General features: G+C 41.0%; 1 protein-coding gene across 5 annotated transcripts in view; it reads right to left on the bottom strand.

Annotated features, from left to right (window-relative positions):
* Positions 1-1,938: 1,938 nt before the first annotated feature.
* The window catches only part of LOC120786306 (MAP7 domain-containing protein 1-like), a 48,679-nt gene continuing 30,355 nt past the window's right edge, over positions 1,939-20,262 (bottom strand). For 4 of the 5 annotated variants that reach the window (XM_040121680.1, XM_040121683.1, XM_040121681.1 and 1 more), the window contains 11 exons: positions 14,308-14,427; positions 12,880-13,031; positions 11,607-11,749; positions 10,674-10,942; positions 9,035-9,371; positions 6,668-6,848; positions 4,066-4,170; positions 3,876-3,926; positions 3,727-3,781; positions 3,339-3,614; positions 1,939-2,181 (listed from right to left, as the gene is read on the bottom strand). In XM_040121680.1, coding sequence (XP_039977614.1) covers positions 2,171-2,181; positions 3,339-3,614; positions 3,727-3,781; positions 3,876-3,926; positions 4,066-4,170; positions 6,668-6,848; positions 9,035-9,371; positions 10,674-10,942; positions 11,607-11,749; positions 12,880-13,031; positions 14,308-14,427 — 1,700 coding nt within the window. In that variant the 3' untranslated portion in view covers positions 1,939-2,170. The remainder of the gene's footprint in view (positions 2,182-3,338; positions 3,615-3,726; positions 3,782-3,875; positions 3,927-4,065; positions 4,171-6,667; positions 6,849-9,034; positions 9,372-10,673; positions 10,943-11,606; positions 11,750-12,879; positions 13,032-14,307; positions 14,428-20,262) is intronic. The other variant, XM_040121682.1, reaches the window with a different exon arrangement.

The raw sequence follows: 20,262 nt of genomic DNA, 5'->3' as shown, positions 1-20,262 counted from the left end.
ATTCTGACCAAATGGTGACACGGGCCGACTGGAGACATGCAGGAGTTTGGAGTTTCACACGTGTTTCAAAGCAGTGCTGCCACCTTCAGGATCTGAGGGTCAACAAGGCTGTGAAAAGAGCAGTAAACTCTTTAACTTGCAGTATGTACATCATATTAAATATGGTCTATGGTTAAACTCAGTGGTGGAGGAAGTAATGAAAAACCTTTACTTAAGTAAAAGCAGTAATACCATGGTACAGAAATACTCTGTTACAAGTAGACGTCCTTCAATCAAAGTTTTTCTAAAGTAAAAGTACAAATGAATTAGTAATAACATATACTTAAAGTACGAAAACTAAATGTACTGCATCATGCAAAACGGCCCATATTATTTTGAATGAATAATCTAAATCTTCAAAGCAATTAAAGCTGTTATAAAAGTTGGTAGTAAAAAGTACAATATTTACCTCTAAAATGTAGTGCAGTAGAAGTATAACGAATCGTAAATAAGATAAAATAAAATAAAATAAACATAATCTGATCTAGGCAGCCTTTGATACCATGTTAGGGATCATACCTAAGATCAAAACTTCTTATAAGAACTGTGTTCAGAAAAGACTGAAATTAAAACTATGTAAAAAAACAAGTGAGTGAACTGTTACTGATTATTACAGAGTAGTACTGTTATTACAGAGTAAAATCAACAGAATAAAACTACTATGTGAAAAACAAGACCTCCTCTTTAAATGTTATTATATTGCTGGTATAAAACTACTGTTACACTGAAAGCTCTGCTTATAAAATATTAACTTTTTTGAGAATGGAACCATTAGCAGCAAATTGAAGATTTTTTTCTATGGCACTTACACAGAATGTTGACATACTATAATTATGTAGGCCTATAAAAAAAATCTGACAGCAGCAGAAGCATAATTCGGATCCTTTAATTTGCTAAAATTAGCAATACTTGTTTACAAGTAAACGTCCTGCATTCAAAATGTTACTTAAATAACATAAGTATTGGCAATAAAATGTACTTAAAGGATCAAAAGTAAAAGAAAAATGACTCTTTTCAGTGTCCTAACATTATCTACTTATTATGTTATTGGATAATATGGTTGTTATGCATTAACATCATAGCATAATTTTATGTAGCTACTGGTTGAGGTATTTTAACTTACATGAATATACTATTCGGTAAATTAACCTACAGTAATGCATGGCAATTTATAAGCTCATCATAGGTTTTGTGTTTAATAACTTGAACTGCAAAGTAACTAGTTACTATAGCTGTTAGTTTAAAGTCAAATTTGTACTTAAGTACAATACTTGAGTAAATGTACTTAGTTACTTTCCGCCACTGAAATCTGAAAAGATAAACACCCTATTAGGATACCGACACTTGGAAAATATCAGAGATTTAACATTGTTTTACGGTGGTAGTTGTTTGAGTATTTTCACTGTAGGTAGAGAAGGTGTCCAGTGTCCAAACATAAATAAACGCAGAGAGGCCGGTCCCTTTCATAAAGCTTTATTTCACAGATCCCCTTTAACAGGAGGCCTAGGCAGCTAGGCTCATTATACATATACATACACCGTCTGTGGCCAGTCCTTAGAATGCTCCCCCATGTTAAATAACTCAATAATTCAAGACAAAAACAACAAACACACACGCACGCACACACACACACACGCACGCACGCACACACACGCACACACGCACACACACACACATTGTCCAACTGAAGATAACAATAACAATATCATAACGACAGTAATAATAACAGCCATTGTCAAATATTATGTATTTCCAGGATCTTATGCTGTATTTTCTAAAATTTGTTACACAGTAAGTCATCTTTAAGGTGCACCATAAAATCTGCGTGTGACATTCCGATAAAACTTGACAAACGCGGCACCATAACACGTGGTGAAGACAGAGAATATTTGCTGTTGCTTTTTTTTTTTTTTTTTTTTTAAATATATTTCAGATGACTACTATTCTTCTTCCGGGCAGAGCTTTACCCCCCCCCCCCTCTTTGTCCTCTGCGGCAGGTGCTGTAGATGTGAATTCAGCGCAGGTCATTGTTTGTTTGGCACACTATTTTTATAAGCCGCTATGGTGTGGCATGAATCTCATAGCTCAAGCAGAGACCATCAGGCGCGTCGCCCATGGGATGCGCAGGGCCTCACAGGACCTCTGCAGAGAAAGACGACAGGAAGGAACAACAGAGGTGAGCTGATGGAAGAAAGTTGTGTTTTCTTTTTTAACTGTTTTAACTATGTATACAACAACCGAAACACTTGATGCACGTCTCCGGATCCACTGTTGTACAAGAAAACTGGTGACATTTGTCTCCCAACCAAAAGAAATTTTGTGGGTACGGATCACTATTCTTTAAAGTATCTTTTATGTATTTATCTAGCATAAACCAACAGTCAAATACAACAAAACATTTCTTTTCTTTTGAGATACTTTACCGTCTATGTCAAAGAAGTGAATCAGAAATGCTGCAATTATTATAATAGGCTGTTCATTTTTTGACATTTTTGCATAGAGTTATTCCAAGTGTACAAAATGAAACTCAATGACAGGTTTTTTTTTTTTTTTTGCTTTAACACAAAGTGCAATCACCACATCTTTTAAATGTTTTCTCAAACTCAACCAACATCAAACTTAGTATTTACAGCCCATTTTGCACAAGATTACAGACTGCTGTAAAAACTGTTAAATGTACGTTCTACACCAAAAAAATCTAAACCTAACACAAAATTGGTGTGAATTAGACTGACATTTGCTACTTTCTGTTACGTCTACATCTAAAAAGAAATTTTAAAAAAAATCCTGATTTCTTTCAATTTACAGTAGATTCGTGTTGTGCTAGGTCTTGAAGAGACAATACTACAAAAAACCAAAAACTTTTCTCTTATTTTTGCTGTCTTTCTTATGAAATATTGAATACTTTTACCTGTTCAAGCCTGTAAAACTCCTTCAAATGAAGCAAACTGAGAGGTGAAAACCATTTTTGGCTGAACTGCTCACAGCTAATGTCCAAACTACGGTAATAAACTGTGATTAGGGGTCACAAAGAGATATTACATTATTCTGACGAATCCCAAGCCAAAAGAGTTGGGAACCACTTGTGTAGGACTGTAACTTAAGATGAGATGTGGGGGTTTTGTCATGAAACATATGGCCTTTGTTGGCATTATTTGTTCTCTTTTCTGTCTAAAAGTCACACGTTTGTAAGCCTAATTCTCCCTATATGTTCTAAATTTTTTCAGTGATTAATCCAGCTACAGCACACAAGTCTCTGCCCAATCAACAGGGTCTGATCTGGTGTCTCATTACCGTACCTGCGACATGCTGAGGCTTCATTGGGCCTGTTTTCATCAGGAAGGGCTCTCCTCCCTCGAACGCCAGGATGGGCTCGCTGACCAGCCCGCTCTGCTGTTGACCAGGGTTACTGCTGTTGCTCAGCTGGATGATCTCCTCGAAGTCCGCCGCCTCTCCGTTGGCCGAGACGCCATTTTGGTGTGAGGTGGCCTGGACGCCGTTCACGACAGGGCCGGACACACCTTGAGACGGGCTAAGGACCGCTGCTGCGCTGGGACTCTGCAGGCTTCCGGGAGCTGCAGAGATATAAGTGACAAATTAATGAGAGTATATGAGCTTGATTGTTTGGAAGACATGAACGTTTTATTCCTGAGGGGAAAGCAAATTATCACGACATGTGACCGTTACCTTTATTGAGCTCGGAGTCCTTGCCGTTGACCTGTGGAGAGGCTTTGACATCCTTCTGTGATTATAAAGAACAAAAAGACTTCTGTTATTTCAACAGGACAAGAGGATGTCTGGTTTCTTCAAGCCTGTTTAAAATGACCCGCGCTGACCTTATCTCCTGCATCACTTTTCCGAGTCCTCTTCATGATCTCCTCAAGGCGCTGTGCAGATCAGACAGAGAGATCAGTTAGTTAGCTGCTGATGTTGGGGAGGAGGGGAGGAAATGCCGGGATGAAATCGTGTGTGACCTGCGTGACTTTCTGAGATCTAAAGATGTTGTTTTTCTCTCTGTGTCCTCACCCTCTTCCTCTCCAGTCGCTCCTGCTCCTCTTTCTGGAAGTGTTTCTCCCTCTCGATGCGCTGACGCTCGGCCTCCTCACGGGCTTTGGCTTCGGCCTCCTCCCTCTGACAAAAAAAAAAGAAAGACAACATAAATATGAAGCTAACAAAAACGAGACTTTCAGACTAAAACCAATCACATAGTCAAGTTTTAATTTCAGCCAATCACTCTCCAAGTAGACAAGAATTAGCAGCATGTCAGTCATTTTCAGTGGAAAGCTGCGACAAGAGGGAGTTGGAAAACGTCTCAAAATGTTCTGTTTCACACCGGGTGATTTCTCAGGTGCCACAGTGTTGATTTCCTCAGAAAAGGGAAATACAAAGCAACTGACAACTGCCAAATCGCCCAACCACAGCTGATTGTGTAAATAACATGCCTGGTGCAAAACATGGTGCTTTTGTAGCCACAAGTCCTATTTTTGTCCCCGTACTTCTACACTTTCAGTCGGACCCACTCACTACGAAACAGTGTCCTCCAGATGAGAAACGGTCTGAGTTATGCAGTTAAATATGTTGATACATTCGCATTTAACTATTTTCATTTATCCACGCAAAGATTACGTCTCATGCGCAGCCTCTGTGCGTCTGTCTGCCGTACACTTCTGAGTGGAGGAGTTTATTGGCAGGAAAATATCCAGACACTACTCAGGACTAAAAGAAACCAACTCTGTCTCCTCTCTGTTTGGGACAAAAATAACCAAATTTATATTTCGATTTACAGGTGACAATGTGTAATATTATTGTTTTTATTTTTGCTTTTTTTAATTTTTGTGGCTTAAGGTTAGATATATATAAATGATTAAATATATAAGTATATTAAAAGTACTTTTCAGGTTAATAATACAGAATTTTAGGAGACACGGCGGGTCGTCCCAGGGTCGGCAGTTCAACCGCCAGCTTCTCCTGTTCACCAGTCGAAGTGTCCTTGGGCAAGACAGAACCCCAAATTGCCCTTGCATGGTGTCTCGCTGCCATTGGTGTGAGAGTGTCTGTGTGTGAGAATGGGTGAATGAGAGGGAAACTGTAAAGTGCTTTGAATCAAAGCGCCATGTAAACGCAGCCAGTTACCATTTACCACCTTGTGTGTGAACTGCACTGTAACTGAGAGCAAAACAGTGACCACCAGGGTGCAGCACACGTTCAGTCTGCTCTGCAGCCGCCAGGCTAAGGTTGATGTTACCTGAGTGCCTCCAGCAAATGCTTCGCTGGGTATTTGGACTCGGCACCAACTAAACAGATGTTTTTAAGTCGGCAGTGAAAACAAAAATCATTTTGCGTGCATAGATGGTTCACAACCACAGTCCACTGACTTTGTTATTTCACGGACACAAGTCTTACAGACTCACACGTGTTTTCACGCTGTTTCCGCGCAGAGAGTGCGGCACTTGAGCTAAAGTGAGATCTTAAAAAAATGCGAGGCCACTCCAGCCTCGAGCGAGTTTTGCTGTCGGGGGGAACAATGGCCCGATTGAGGGTAAAAGGCGAGTCGAGCACAGCTGAGTGCTTCAGGCGCGGCGTACACTGACGCTGCTTATCCGACTATCATCCCACCGCAGAGCCAAGTGTACGAGACAGAGGCAACACAGGCCTGTCACTATCTCCCACATCACAATGGCGCCCTACAGCCTCTGCTAATCACCATTATGGAGGTCACCAGCTGGCATCTGCCCGGGGCAGACAAGGGGCTCTCTGACTATTAGGGCTCACGCCCGTGACAGCGGCGCGTATTCTCGCCCTCTAATCTGCCCAGATGCCAGACAGTCAGTGGTTGAGAGAGTCAGACTAGGGGCCTGATGTTTGGGCTCACATACAGTAAAGTAAACCCCCCCTCCCCTCCTCCTCGCTCTCGATGGCTCATATGCATTAATCTGCCCAGATGGTAAATGGGTTTACTGCATGTAGGGATCAAAGGGATTCATGTTGCTTAATGCAAAATTAAAGAGTTTCCTAGAGTATTTACAGTTCAAAAGAAGTGATGATCCTTCTCACTGACAGCACGGATGAGTTTAGTCCCGCTAGATATCAGCCGTGTGTGCATGGAGTTTTCAACGGAGAAAATGTAACTCCAAAAAATAACAAATCAAGCACCTTTAACGTCAAAGCACTTCATTTTCAAAAACATTTAAATGCCCGTTATCCTCCTAATGACTTCTGAGAACTAGAAACAATCTGCAGTCTTGACGCTGCTGGATGTTTTAAACGCGACTGTGGTCAAAACAACCCAACGTAAGGTCCCTTTTGTAGCTTTTCTGGAGCTTCTGAGCTCATCACGCGATGTTCCTCAGCAGATGGAGTTTGCTCAGTTCTCGTGGGATTGTAGAGGATTCAAAATTTTTATTCTTTGGAGCACTTTAAGGACTCGTCAATTTTGGCTGAGCGTCTGCTGAGGAAGATCATGGGATATGACCGAAAGCTGAGATTGTCGCAAGAGCCTCTCCAGCACAAATTTGTATATGGTAAATTGTTTATGTTGTTACCAAATGCTATAAATGTTCTGATAACAACATGGTGCTCGTAAGATGTAAAGAGGTCCACAAATTTTGGACTGTTGCTGGTCACTGACCTGTCTCTGCACCCTGTCGTTCTCCTCCCGCTCGGCTTTGGCTCTCTCCTGCGCCTCCTTCTCCTCTTGAGCGCGCTGGGTTTCGTCTCGCAGGCGCTGCTGCTCAGCCATGAATCGAGCCTCCTCCTCTCTGCGCTTCCTCTCTTCGGCCTCGCGCGCCATCGCCTCCTCCCGCAGGATCCTGTGAATACGATGTATGCAGCATGCGTTTTTTTCACGCGGTATGCACAGGCTCTTATATGATATATATGCTGATGGATCAGCAGTGTGTGAACATCCTCATACTTCAATTCACACAGTTTCTCTGAAAGAATAGCAGTTAGTATAAGTGATATACACAGTAGTGATTACACATTACAAATGTCCAGTTAAATGACAGCTGATCAACACTGCGATGCCCTTATCCTACTGAAATCCTCTTTTCTTTTTTTCTAGTCTGTACCTGAGGCCGTTTTGAAACTTGGTTTCTCTTACAGGTCAGGAAGACCCAATAATCAACAATACAGGTCATCAGCTAAGTATTTCTGTCGCACTGCATTTCAGTTGTGCCCCCTTACACCTTAGTTATGGCTTATTGTTGTGCTTTGTCAGTATAGTATACCGTATGTGTCTGTGTAATCCCGTATAAATGCAAAAACTCTCAAAAATACAAAAAAACTCACGTTTCTCGGGACTAACACTGCGTCCAACAACTCTCAAATGTCACTAAATTTTAGCTTTGGAGGAAAAAACAATGAGGCCCGTCCTGTGTTTTTTGGGACGATAACTTTTGATTAAAGCCAGTTTTTAGGCCTCTGCCTGTTTTTTAGCTTTGTCTTTCCTGAGTGAAAGGGTTCAAACCGAAGAAAAGTAAACAACCCTTATTAAAAAAGATTCCTTAGAGGCGTCTGGTGGGCTAGTGGTTGTGAGTGCAAACCATGTAACCACAAGCTCCCTGACTCATTCTGCCTGAGGACCTTTGCTGAATGTCACCCTTTTTCTCTCGTCCATTTCTATTTTGTAAGCTGTTAAGGAAAGGCAACGCATGCCAAAAAGAAAGTTTTACTTTTAAAAAAGTGAAAAACATTTTGGGAGGAAATATTTCATTTACTTAGTATAATTATTGGGAAACAAGTTGACCTAGAAGGGCTACTTGCTATTTAGGGTTATTCTGACCCTAAAACTGCCACCCAGCAGGCTTTAATGCTTTATGGCTAAAGGGGTTATTTTAAGAGAATGGAAATCTACCTCCCCTCTTTGTTCTAAGAAAAGGCTCAGATTTCCCGTTGTTATTTGGACGAGATTAGGTTTTGCATCTGACTCGTACTGTAAATTTGTGAAGATTCGGGGTCCCTTTATCGATTTTTTTTCAGAAAGAAAAAAAAGGACGCAGCTGCAATTCAGAAGCGTATGTTGACTTACGTGCCCGTCTTGAGTGTGGCTTAATATAAAGTTTATTTGTTTAGGCCACTAAAATGATGAAAACATGAAAAATATCCTTCTCTTAAGTTAACTTTAAATAAAAACTCCTTTAGAGTTTCACATCCACTGTAAAAACAAAATGCAGTGACATGTTTCTATGAAAAATGTCAGTGGCGCTTTATTTTCCTGCTTTCTATTCCATAATATCCTAATAATTATTATTTTCCCATAATTTTGTACAGTGTTCCCTGGGAATAGCTGTGTAATTTGGCCATAATTGCAGACTCATTATATAAATACATTTAGAGGTTGAAAAATAAAGACTGTGTTCAAATTATAGAGTTGCACATAATTAACTAAACAACAGTGAATTTCTAGACTAACTTAGAGATGTTTTAAGTCAGTGCACATCAGTTCAACTGAACCTGAAATTTCTCTACAGGCTGTGAATATAATACATGACAATAACCGAGTTTTGAATTAATAGTGAATGAAAATCATTAATTTTATTTTGGGTTTTTTGTATTTATTTGGTTTAAAATGGAGCCATTCTTTCACGGAAATTCCCATTTTTCCTATAATCACTGCCAAATGTCATAGCTCTCTCTGGGAAACTTCCAAAGAAATTATTATTATTACATCAATGAACTGAGAACTAAAGCATTACCAAAAAAAAAACAAAAAAAACAAAAAAAACCAGATAAATTATTGCAGTAAGGTAATTACCAGGGTGGGTCAAAATAAACCTACAGTGTGATGCAATACCATGCAAGTAAGGAGGGTATTTTTATTGCAGGACTGTTGTATTGGATTAGGTTTTTCTGATGTTTTGTCAAATCCCTGTATTTTACCGTTCTGTCTGATTGTTACATACTTTTTTGGATGATCTCTCACGATGAATCCCGAGACATTTTGTTGACAGGACACTGACAACAGACCGATATTCATATTGACACTGAGTCTGACCTGTTCCTGTGCTCCTGCTCCAGACGCTCCTGCTCCTCTCTCTCGCGCTGCTCTCGGGCTTGTCGGCGCTTCTCTGCCAGGACTCGAACGGCCTCCTCCGGGTCGTTGGTGCCTGCTGACGGCCTGTTGGCCGGTGCAGCTGGGGTGGAGGCAGAGGCGGCGGCGGGCGCAGCGGGAGGAGCAGAATTTCTGGTGGCGGCTGCCGCAGGGGGAGCAGCCGAGGCGGCCGGCTCCACGCTTGGCACAGCAGGAGAAGCTGCGGATACAACCGGAGGGCTGATGGAAGGAGGTGTGACCGGTGCAGAGGATACCACGATGGCAGGAACGTTACCGGAGCCTGTGGGAGAGATGACAAAGAGAACACGTGAAGCTTCTGCCTTCTAAAACCACAAGAATAGGTAGGTAGGTAAACGTCTGTGGTACAAATGGTTTAAGAAAGAGGTGAGGAAAAATTCACCACGAACATAAAGAGTAGCCAATATAACTGTTGTCATCGTCACTTGCCACCAAAACGGTGACCAATCAGACCAATCAAACCTTCCACCAGTAGCTGCAGGAAAGGCCGAATGTTTGGTGTCAGATGTTTTGAACACATAAAGTCAGGCATTTTGAAATATAAAGAAATCTAAAACTGCTGCTTCTTGCATTTATATCAACTTAGCAGAGGACACATTGTGAAAAAATGATCTTTGTGCTTTTCACAATAATACTAGTGTAAAAAATTCAGTCAGCGTTCATAGCAGCATTTATAGGCAGTATGTAAAGGTTTCTCAAATCATTCATAGCACACTATAATGTAGATGTAAGAAGACATAAGGACATTTTGAAATGCTCATCGCTCCTATGAAGACTTATGTCATATCAACTGTGGTTTACTATATTGTCATTCATTATCTGTTTATACAGCAGCCTCCAACTATGGGTGAGTTATAGTTGTTGACAAATATATTAATAAACACTTAGAGCTGCTTACAACTACATTATAAAGTGTCATAAACCATTTATTAAATGTTTCTATACTGCTTATAAATGCTAAGTAAGGGATTAGATTAGATTCATGGATACAGACCTGAAAACCCTTAACCCAATTTCAATCCTTGTATTTTAAGAGCAGTCTCCTTTTCTGCCTTACTTTTGATTAATGATTCATTCTGGCATGTTTTCAGAAAAACATTACAATCTCACACATTGCAGAAGAGGTCACGGTATTCATGTCTGCAGAACTTCCTGTCAGGCTGCATCCAGCCCCAGCTGGCTTCACCGATCAGATGGTCAGGAGGACAGCGTGTACGTAGCCTGACAAGCAAAACCGAAGGGGCTAACGAAAGTGTCTCAAAACATTTGCTGCTGATGGTGAAGTTTATTCCCACCTGGACTGTATGAGCGATTCAACATTTTTATAGACTCTTTCTATAAAGACACTGTCGGAAGACACAGTTTTAAGAAACGTTTTAGTGAGAAAAATCTAACTGAAACTGTGAGTGTGAAAATCACACTCTTGACTGCTGACACACACACACTCTGCAGCGATCATGTGTGTGTGTGTTCACACTGAAATTTACACGGAAACACAAATGTCGGCCAAAACCTCCGGGTCACCTTGAAGCTTGAATATCGTCCCCATGGTAGCAACACTCACTCTTTTTCTCCTGTGGGGTATCGGGCTGCTGGGGTTCGTGGCCTGTTTCCACGGCAACCGCGGTGACCGTCTGGGGCTGTACCCTGGCGGGCGTCTGGGCCCGTTTGGGTCGGGTCTTGGTGCCAGGGGGAGATGTCTTCTTGCCCATGGGGGTCTTGGAGGCTGTTGCTGCTGCTGCTGCTGCTGCTGCTGCGGCCGGCACCAAGGGGGACAGGGGCCGGCTTTTGGGGGCAGCAGGTGACGGAGGTCTGTTCTTGGGCCTCGGGGTGCTGAGGAGGAGAGAGGAGATGGCAGTGGAGGTGAAATATGAGCAGGAGAAAGAGGAGAAAGAGTCAAAGACGAGAGAGAGTGAGTTGGTCGCATAGGAGATGATATTTCATAGCAGTGAAGGAAAAGGTAATGAGGTTCCCAGTGCAGTGCATAAAGCCCATAACTAGGTCATGTGGAAGATATGAGTGACTCGATCTGAAACTCCACATTCGGTCGCCATGACTCTTTGGCTGAAGTGTGGGGGGGTGGGGGGGTGGGGTGTGACATGAGAGGAGAGGAGGCAGGAAGCCTTATTTTTTTTTTTTTTTTCTTCCTGCATCAGTCAGGAAAACCCCATTCTGTCTAAAAGCTCCTCACTCTCACAAACAGACCTGCTGTTGGCAGACTGCTGACTGAACGGCGTCCAGCAGAGTCTCTTTTAATAGTTAGATTATAGCACCTTGGACCATCTGTCAGACATTAACCTGTTCCAAGGATAAGCACGAGGACACATGAGCTCCCTCTCTCTACTTCTTTCTCTCAGCTTCTCTCCCACATTAACGTAATTCTCAATATGGAATTAGTTCAACATTTTTCAGTTTAAAAATACAGATTACAGATATATTCCTCCCCGTGACTGGTACAGGGCGGTCTATCTGAGCCATCTGTGTTTCCACGCGATACCTGGTCTCTGGCCTGGATCTTGTGGTCGTAGTGGCAGGTGATGTCGTCTGTCTCTTCTTCTGCACTCTCTCTTTTGTGAGAGCGCTCTTCTCTTTTTCATTCTCCCTCTCCTTGTCTTTCTTCTCCTTCTTCTTTTTATCCATCTTGAGGAAAGAGGTGATAAAATTAACCAGTTAATACCCGCGGCTAAGGCTGATACATCCGCTAAATGTCAATATCGTCACCTGACAGTTTTACAGAAAAAAAAACCAAAGTCTTTAAAGCTGGCATGAGGGTTTATTTCCTTTGCACATATCATTTAATAGTTTAATTGTGAGAATATGGTCCTTTAAAATGATTTTTAAAATTTAAATCTGCATTCAGTGATTTTTTTTTTACCACTTGGGGGCAGTGCAACAAACTGTAAACACAACATTAACAATATCATCTAAAGTTGGCAAAAATCTTACTGTAGCAAACAGCTGCCTATTCTCACACCCAAAGCAGCACAGCATTATCATTAATTTGGAGCAGTGTTTCAGGCAACTTAAGTCCAATATTCACTCTCCTTTGAGCTCTGTTTTGGTCTCCACCAACTCCTGAAGGAAATATCTGGCTCTTTAGCTGCTAAATGCTCCACTTTGTTCACCAGCTGGTCTCTAACTGTGTCTGCCTGCTCTTCGGTGCAGAGCGAGAGGCGTGCAGTGGGTTTTCATACCTTTTTTACTGCCTACTGTGGCTCGTAATGACTGATGAGAGCGGTAGGCTTGAACCGAAACGGTAGAGTCGCATAAAACCAGAACAACGAGCCGAAAGATGGTAAAACGCCTTTATTCTCTTTTAGAAACTTTTCCACCCTGAGATAGTCCACAGGTTGTTTGTGCAAGCAATTTTTTTACGCTTATTTATTTTTGTGCCTAAACCTAACCAAATTCTTACCTTACGATGACACTGTCACAACATAAAAGGGTTAGTTAGTAATTTTTCAGCAGTGATTTTTAACAGTTTATCTGTGGCATATCTCCTGCCATGGTGGGGGTGCTAATTCAGGGGGACACTCCCAGGGATAATGGGACAAAACAAAATATCCTCCAACCTAGGTGAACAGATTACAATTTATATACTGCTAATAAATACCAAAGAGGGGAAATGTTACCGACAAAAGCATTGAGAAACAAAAAAACGATGGAGAAAAGATCAACTTTAAAAATGCATAAATTCACAGTAGGTTTGTGCACTAGCATGTATGTGCATATGAGGGTCGTCTTGAATACAGTTTGTGTTCACTGCCTACCGGAGTGGAGTTTCGTCGGCGCTGGCGCTGGGTGATGTCCGGCGTGCTGGCGGAGGAGACCCTCCAGCGCTCGGCGGCGTTCTGGTGCGGGTGGTGATGGGAGCAGGCGTTCAGCGGGCTGGCAGAGGCTGAACGGGAGCAGTGGTGAGAGTCTGAGCGACACATAAACATGCAGAGAGAGGCAGCAGGGCCCAGGTCAGGGCCCACACACACTTACACACCATGCAGGGTGATAAAAAAGCCTCTCAGCGAGGCCACACAACGTGCTACCAGACAATCATTCACATCCAACTGACAGATAAAGTAATGGTAGCTGAGGAGAGGGTTGTGTTATTGTTTTTTGATGCAATCTTATTGATTCTTTTTATTATTGTCCATTAGTGCCTTTTGTAGCTTTATCCTTTACTGCAGCAATCGCCCCGCTGCCCCTCAGGAATAAACTCGGCAACTATTTTAATAATGGATTCATCATTAAAGTCATGTTGTTGTTTTTTTATAAAACGCTAAATCTTTGTTGGTTCCAGCCTCTTAATTGTGAGTTTTTGATGCTTTTCTCTGTTTTACATGATTCTAAACTGAATTCACCTTGGGATCTGGAAGCTGTGACTTGCGTTTTTCACTATTTTCAAATGTTTTCAGACTAAACGATTAATTGATTATAATTGACATTAGTCGATAATGAAAATAACTGGTAGGTGCAGCCTTAATTTCAATCAAAACCAAGTATTACCACCAGGTTATATTTAAAAAGATAAATAAATAGATATATAGAGATAAAGAGAGAAAGAGTAAGAGAGAATTGAAAAGATAAAGACTGAGACAAATTATTTATAATGCAAAAATGCCAAATATTTGCTGGTAACAGATTCTCAAATGTGAGATTTTGGTGCTTTTCAAGGTTTTATATCACTATATATATATAGAATATTTTGAGGTTTTTGACTGTTGTCCAGACAAAAGAAGACATTTAAGTATATCACCTTTGGATCTGAGGAGCTATGGTGAGCATTTCTCACTGCTTTCTGACATTTTTACTAAATGATTAAATGATTAAATGATTAATCGTACAAATAATTGACAGATTAATCGATAATAAAAGTAACTGCTGTGGACAAAACAATCTCAGCACATGGCCTGTTTCCATTTTGGATAACTGGGCAAACTGAGATAAAGACTGTTGTGGTGGGATCAAAAGTTCCAAAGCTGGTACTAAATGGACCTTGTGGCGAGGCTGTTTTGTCAGCTGCTGTTTCCAAAGTCACGCTCCAACTTTGAACAATATCAGCACAGGGTTATATATATATCATAAAATGCCCTAAAAAAGCTAGCTAAAGGAGACCGAAACACATTGTTTTTTCTCCCTCCATGCAGAAAAAGAAGAGGGTGGGTACACCGAGTAGAAAGATCTGGTTGGGGTCTCACACTCACGAGAGTCACTGTTGTTGAGGAGGGTGGCGGCGCTGCGACTGCGGGCCAGGAAGGACAGCGTCGGTGTCATGAGCCTCTCCACGATCCGGCTCTCCCACGGGCTCAGGCGCAGGCTGCGGGCTGACACAAGAGGACGCTGTCAGTGTCAGGTTACTGTTATAGTTAACAAATAAAGACACACACACACAGGCCCACTACACTCATCTGAACACACAGCAGATGCGTGTATCACACATAGAAAAACCGTCCCATCTCTACATGTACACTGTCGCAGACACACACACCACAGGTGATGTACTGCTCCTTGCTGAAGATACTACAGCACAACCTCTTTTCTCTCTGTCTGTGTCTCTCAAACACACACACACACACACACACACACACACACACACACACACACACACACACACACACACACACTGTGACTACAGTCTGCCTCTGTCTGATGCAGAGTGGAGTTTGTACACTGCATTCATGTGCCGCTGAAAACATCATAAAATCTTAATTCCTCCTCGAAGAAACTGATGCAAAGTATGACGATGACGCAATTACAGACACTTTTCTTCGAGGCTCTGCTGCGCTGGAAGTAAAAATAATCTCACTGGTTGATTTGGAAAATCAGGGGGTGAAGCCAAGACATCACAAATTTGACGAATAAAAATAAATAGTTATATTTTTATTTATGTAGCACCTCCGAAAACGCAGTTACACTCTTTTAAAGTGAAAACAAAGAATGAAAATAACATGAAACATAAAACAAGGTAAAAAAAATAAAACAATTACAAATACGATGGAGATTGTTCTTCTTTTATTTATTCACGACATTCATAATTTTGCTTATATACTACTTATTACAGTAGTGATGAACTTGCTGTAGGCTAGTGGGACTACTTGACCATGAAAGACATTTTAATGCCCCACTCATGGTTGATTTGCAACTTAGAAATCTTCCAACAGATTCGACTTCAGCAGCTGTGATGAGTGATATGCTGATGTTTTTGCTTGTTTTGAATTTTTAACTACTCTTGTTGGTGTTGTCTGCCCTTGTTTTGTTCGAAGCCTCACAAATCATTCATCATTCCTGAAAAGGGAACAAGGGGACCTCTATTATTAAATTCACCCAACAACAGTGTTCTCACGACTTGAACCACTTGAACTTCAAGCATAACGTGTCTTCGACTTCCCGTGTTAAAAACGCAACCTCACAACTTCTATTTGAGGGTAGCTTTAGACCAAAGAGAGTATCACTCTTAAAGGAAAAGTACAGTTTATTGCAGAGGTTTTATTTTTGTAGCTCTGGCCATTGATTTTAGTGGTTATGATGACATACTGTAGTGAAAAAAACAACAACAAAAAAAAAAAACGGTTAAACGAGTTATAAATTGCAAACAGTTTAGTCAGACTAGCTACCACTTTATCTGGAGGAAAAACTGATAATAAGGGCAACCATAATGTTGCTAATAATCTCACATTGCACAGGAAAACAGTGAGTCTGCACAACTGCACCAAGTATGATAGGTCAAGGTTGAACCAGTTGAACCATTTCTGGTGTAAAAAAACTTTACTGTTTGCCTTTGTTTTCTCTTCCAAATACACTCGATTAACCTTGGTGGTTTGCTGAAAATCCATCCAATCATCTGAACACCTGGGTTTCTTGCCCTGTTGGATCCACGTTTAGTGATGTTGCCATGTCCCCTGGATCTCCACACTTAACTTGGCGACTACATTGGTATCCCAACAGATACAACTGATGGCCTGAGGTACGTAAATAAGATCCGTGCTGTATTAAAGCCAAGTTTTCCTATTTAACTGTTTTTTAGCTCCACCCACTGCAGATTCACTCATCCAGTGAGATTTATTGCTGCTACTACGAAAATGTTTCTACACCTCATACTCCAGTCTGCCAATCAGACACGATCAGACTCAAAGATACTGAAAAGTTATGCAAGATGAATGACTGAACTTTAGCCTGTATGTTGCACACAGTACCAGACATTAGATAACAAAACACAGAGGAGCAAACCCAAGTTAATTTTCATAACTTACCACTCAAAAACACACCACACAAAAGCCAGAGTGGCTGTTTACTCGACCTCACTCAAACCCAATGCAGTGCAAAGGCCTGTCAGTGTCTGGTGAGTTCAGCATTAGTGCTGTCTGTCCCATAAGCAACACACACCAGTCCGACCTTGACACCATTCTGCATGTATGTGACTGTTGCTGAGTGTCATGTGATGAGGATTCAGCGCATATGACGTCCGGCAACAGCAGTTGTACAACCCAATGCATTGTGATGACGGATGGTAAAAAACAACAACACGTACGGCCAATGAACCATCCTCTCATGAGCGAAGGCTAATGTCAGATTGATCGGTCTGAAAATAAATCTTAGAAACTGTAGATGCCTGTGTATGAATTTTATAAAGCACAAGACAAAATATTGGAAAACCTCGAAAGGGAATAGAAGGAGAAAGAGACAAATAAATGACGCGGAGTGAGAGCTCACACCCTGAGACTCTACACACAGGAAATCATAAGGAGGAGACAAAGCTCAAACTTCTTCAGCATGTATCTGAAATACAGCAGAAAGTAAATTTACTCAAGTTCTGTACTTAAATACTGTATTGGGGCACTTTACACTAGTATGTCCATTTCATGCTACTTTATAATTCTGCTTTACTGCATTTCAGAGTAAAATATTGTGCTTTTCACTCCATCATAGTTACTGATTGCATTGCAGATTAAGAGTTAGAGTAAGTTTGGCATCTTTGGAAAAGGTCGGGATCAGAATTTAAAATAAAGGTTGAAAAGTTGAACATTGCTTGTCTGCACAGCATGAGTGAATAATTTGATAACATGATATGTGATAACAGTGACAGCAGCCATTCGACCGCATAATTTTACTTTTGATACTTTGAGTACATTTTGCTGGTAATACTTCTGTACTTTTACTTAACTAAGGGTTTGAATGCGGGACTTTTCCTCGTAACAGATATTCTTAAATTGCTGTACTGATGCTTTAACTCACAGGGATAGTGACATTGTGACATTTTTGGAAATACGCTTGGTTTGCCTTCTTGCCGAGCGCTCGATGGGAGGAATGATGCCACTCCCATATCTGTGCATTAAGTACGAAGCTAAGTCTTCGGAGGCATCTCACTGACTGACATCACGTAGCAGAAAAACACACACAGAAGACAAAAACAAACACATGGACACAGAATGTACCATCTCAACTTTATGTCAAATGGATTACAACAGCAAGTCCAGTTTCTGTGGATTTCCTGTCTCTCATAACAAAAACTTCACAACATGCTGTGCAAAAATGTTTGGGTTTTTTTTTGAAGTTGTGTACTTACAACTTCAGCTTCTTGTCAATGATCTGTTGTAGTGTAACACAACAGAGGTGTGCATGGTACCTACGAACACCAATAACAATAGTGCAATCACAACAGCGCTGCCAAAAACGACACCAGGTGTGAGTTTTGTTGTTGTCATGCGTTTAACAAACACGAAAAACCCTCCTCGTATCATAGGCTGGACTTTCTCATACAACAGCACTGGCAGTCACCTCTGCTGTACGTTGGACGGATCATTTTCACAACATGTTTTATGACTAACTGGTATCTCAGCTACCTCCTTCCTGTTGCTATGCAACAGCGGTTTCCCTCCTCCTCTTCCTTCTCCAATGCGGCAAGAGTAGGCTGAGCTGCTGCCTGGTGATCGACTGTTCACCTGGAGGTAGACTGATGCCTGGATCTATAAACGTCACCTCCCCTCCTCTACACTATTATTGGTACACTGTGCAGGGCATCTCCCAAGGCCAGAAACACCAGCCCTGACATCTGACTCTGGCTCTGCAAAAATATGATTCAGCTCCGAGATGTCCTTTCATGTGCCCGCAGTATCGGCAGATCTCTATTAGTGTCGATCAGGCACAAAATCTGAGTCTCTATTGTGGCGACGAGGGAGCCGGGAGCCGAACTGCTGATTGCACTGTGGGTGATACGAACTATAATGACACATGTTATCAGGCGTGATGAATCTGAGATGAAGACAGCGCTGCTCATGTACATGTGGCAACTCAGGAGTCTGATGAAATGAGTTTGATATAACAAGTTAATTACCTCCACCAAGGAGGTTATGTTTTCGCCAGTGTCTGTTTATTGGTTTATCTGTCAGCAGGATTACGCAAAATGTACTGAACGGATTTGCACTGAAGTTGGTGGAGGGATGGGGTCTGGGCCAGGAAGGAACCCATTAAATATTGGGGCAGATCCGGTTCATTTACTATGAATTTGAATTTTTTTCTCTGAAGTCTGGTGTATGTTGTTTGACATTGGCCTTGGTGGAGGTCTGTGCTCTCTGAGTGCCATTCTAGTTGAAATATTATTATTACTATATTATTATTATGACGTTGTATTGGTGCCAACTTGACCAAAAAATTGTTGCCCAGTTTCATTTTACAACAATTTACGACATCATTTAACACGTCTTTTTCACATTATAACAAGATTTTTTTTTTTGTTATTACTATATACTAAATTATTTTGTTTTTACGAGAAACTTTTCTCAATCTAACAACATCTAATTTTACTTAGTTGTATCCCATAACCTTCCGGTTAAAGCAACATATGGAAGTTTTTACCCACACTAGCGGCATGGCTGTACGTCAGTCAGTCCACCACTATGGTAAAGACTGAAATATCACAACAACTTTTACGTGGATAGACATTAAATTTTGTACAGACATTCATGGGCCCCATAGGATGAATTCTCCCGAATTTGGTCATCCTCCATGAGGTTTACATATGATATGCGGCTTTGAGTAAAATATTACTATTCGATGGACTGTCAGCCTTACTTGGTCTGTTATGACCATTTGCTGCCTACATTACTATTTCCACTTGTGCTACTGTTAAGCTACATTTTAGCATTTAACATTATCTTGTATCTGTGGCTTGTGGCAACAGAAACTGATGTTGTGGTCCCTCTTTAAAACCTCGTCGGCCTCACCTGTGCTTTATGTTTAGTGCTAATTAGCAAGTGCTAGCATGCTGACATATTAAACTACGGTGGTGAAAATGTTGGCGTTAGCATTTAGCTCAAAGAACCAATTTGTCTACGTACAGCCTCACAGAGCCGCTAGCATGGCTGTAGACTCTTAGTCTTGTTTGTTGTAATAACATATCAAACTACTATTTTATGATGAGAAAAGTTTCTTGTTTCAACCATATGTTGCATTTGTGAAAATTTGGAAAAATTCATGACGCAACAAGATAAAGTGATGTGTTGTTACGAGTAGAAAAGTTCCTTGTAAAATAATCTAGAATAATAAAATGCAGGATAATCTAGCATGTAGTAATATCAAGAAAATATGTAATAACAACATGAAAAATATCTTGTTATAATGTAAAGGTAGTTGTATTAGAATGAGAAACTTTTCATGTTGTAACAAGAAACTGAACTAATGTTTTTTTGTTGTGTTGGCAGCAATATGCTGCAGTAAATAACTAACCAACAAGAGAGGCTTAATCTCTATGTAAACCTGCTATAGAGTTATATATATAAAAAAATACATATATTACAATGCATGTGCATTTATTTGCTATACTGGGTTCATTTGCAACAGTCACACTATAATATCCACCACCAATACCACCACAACCACCAGACCAAACCACCAACAGTAAAGTGGAGGGGGGGTAACCAAAAAGGAAGGTGTTTTGACAAGATATGAACTTATAAAACCTATGAAACACACATACCAAAAAATATCATAAAATATGGCTCAGTGATGTCGAGGTGAAAGGGAGGCTGATCAAAAATGCAGAGGACACTTAAATCAATGACAACCACCAACTGAAATTGAAAACCACGATGCATATGAGACCGAGAGTGTGAGAAGAGTGGGGGAGTAGGTGGTAAATGACCAGTCACCAAGCACAGGCAGGC

The sequence above is a fragment of the Xiphias gladius genome, chromosome 24, assembly GCF_016859285.1.
Source record: "Xiphias gladius isolate SHS-SW01 ecotype Sanya breed wild chromosome 24, ASM1685928v1, whole genome shotgun sequence".
Taxonomy (NCBI): Eukaryota; Metazoa; Chordata; class Actinopteri; order Istiophoriformes; family Xiphiidae; genus Xiphias; species Xiphias gladius.
Note: the sequence above shows the minus strand (reverse complement) of the source record. Positions and strands in the feature narration are given on the sequence as shown.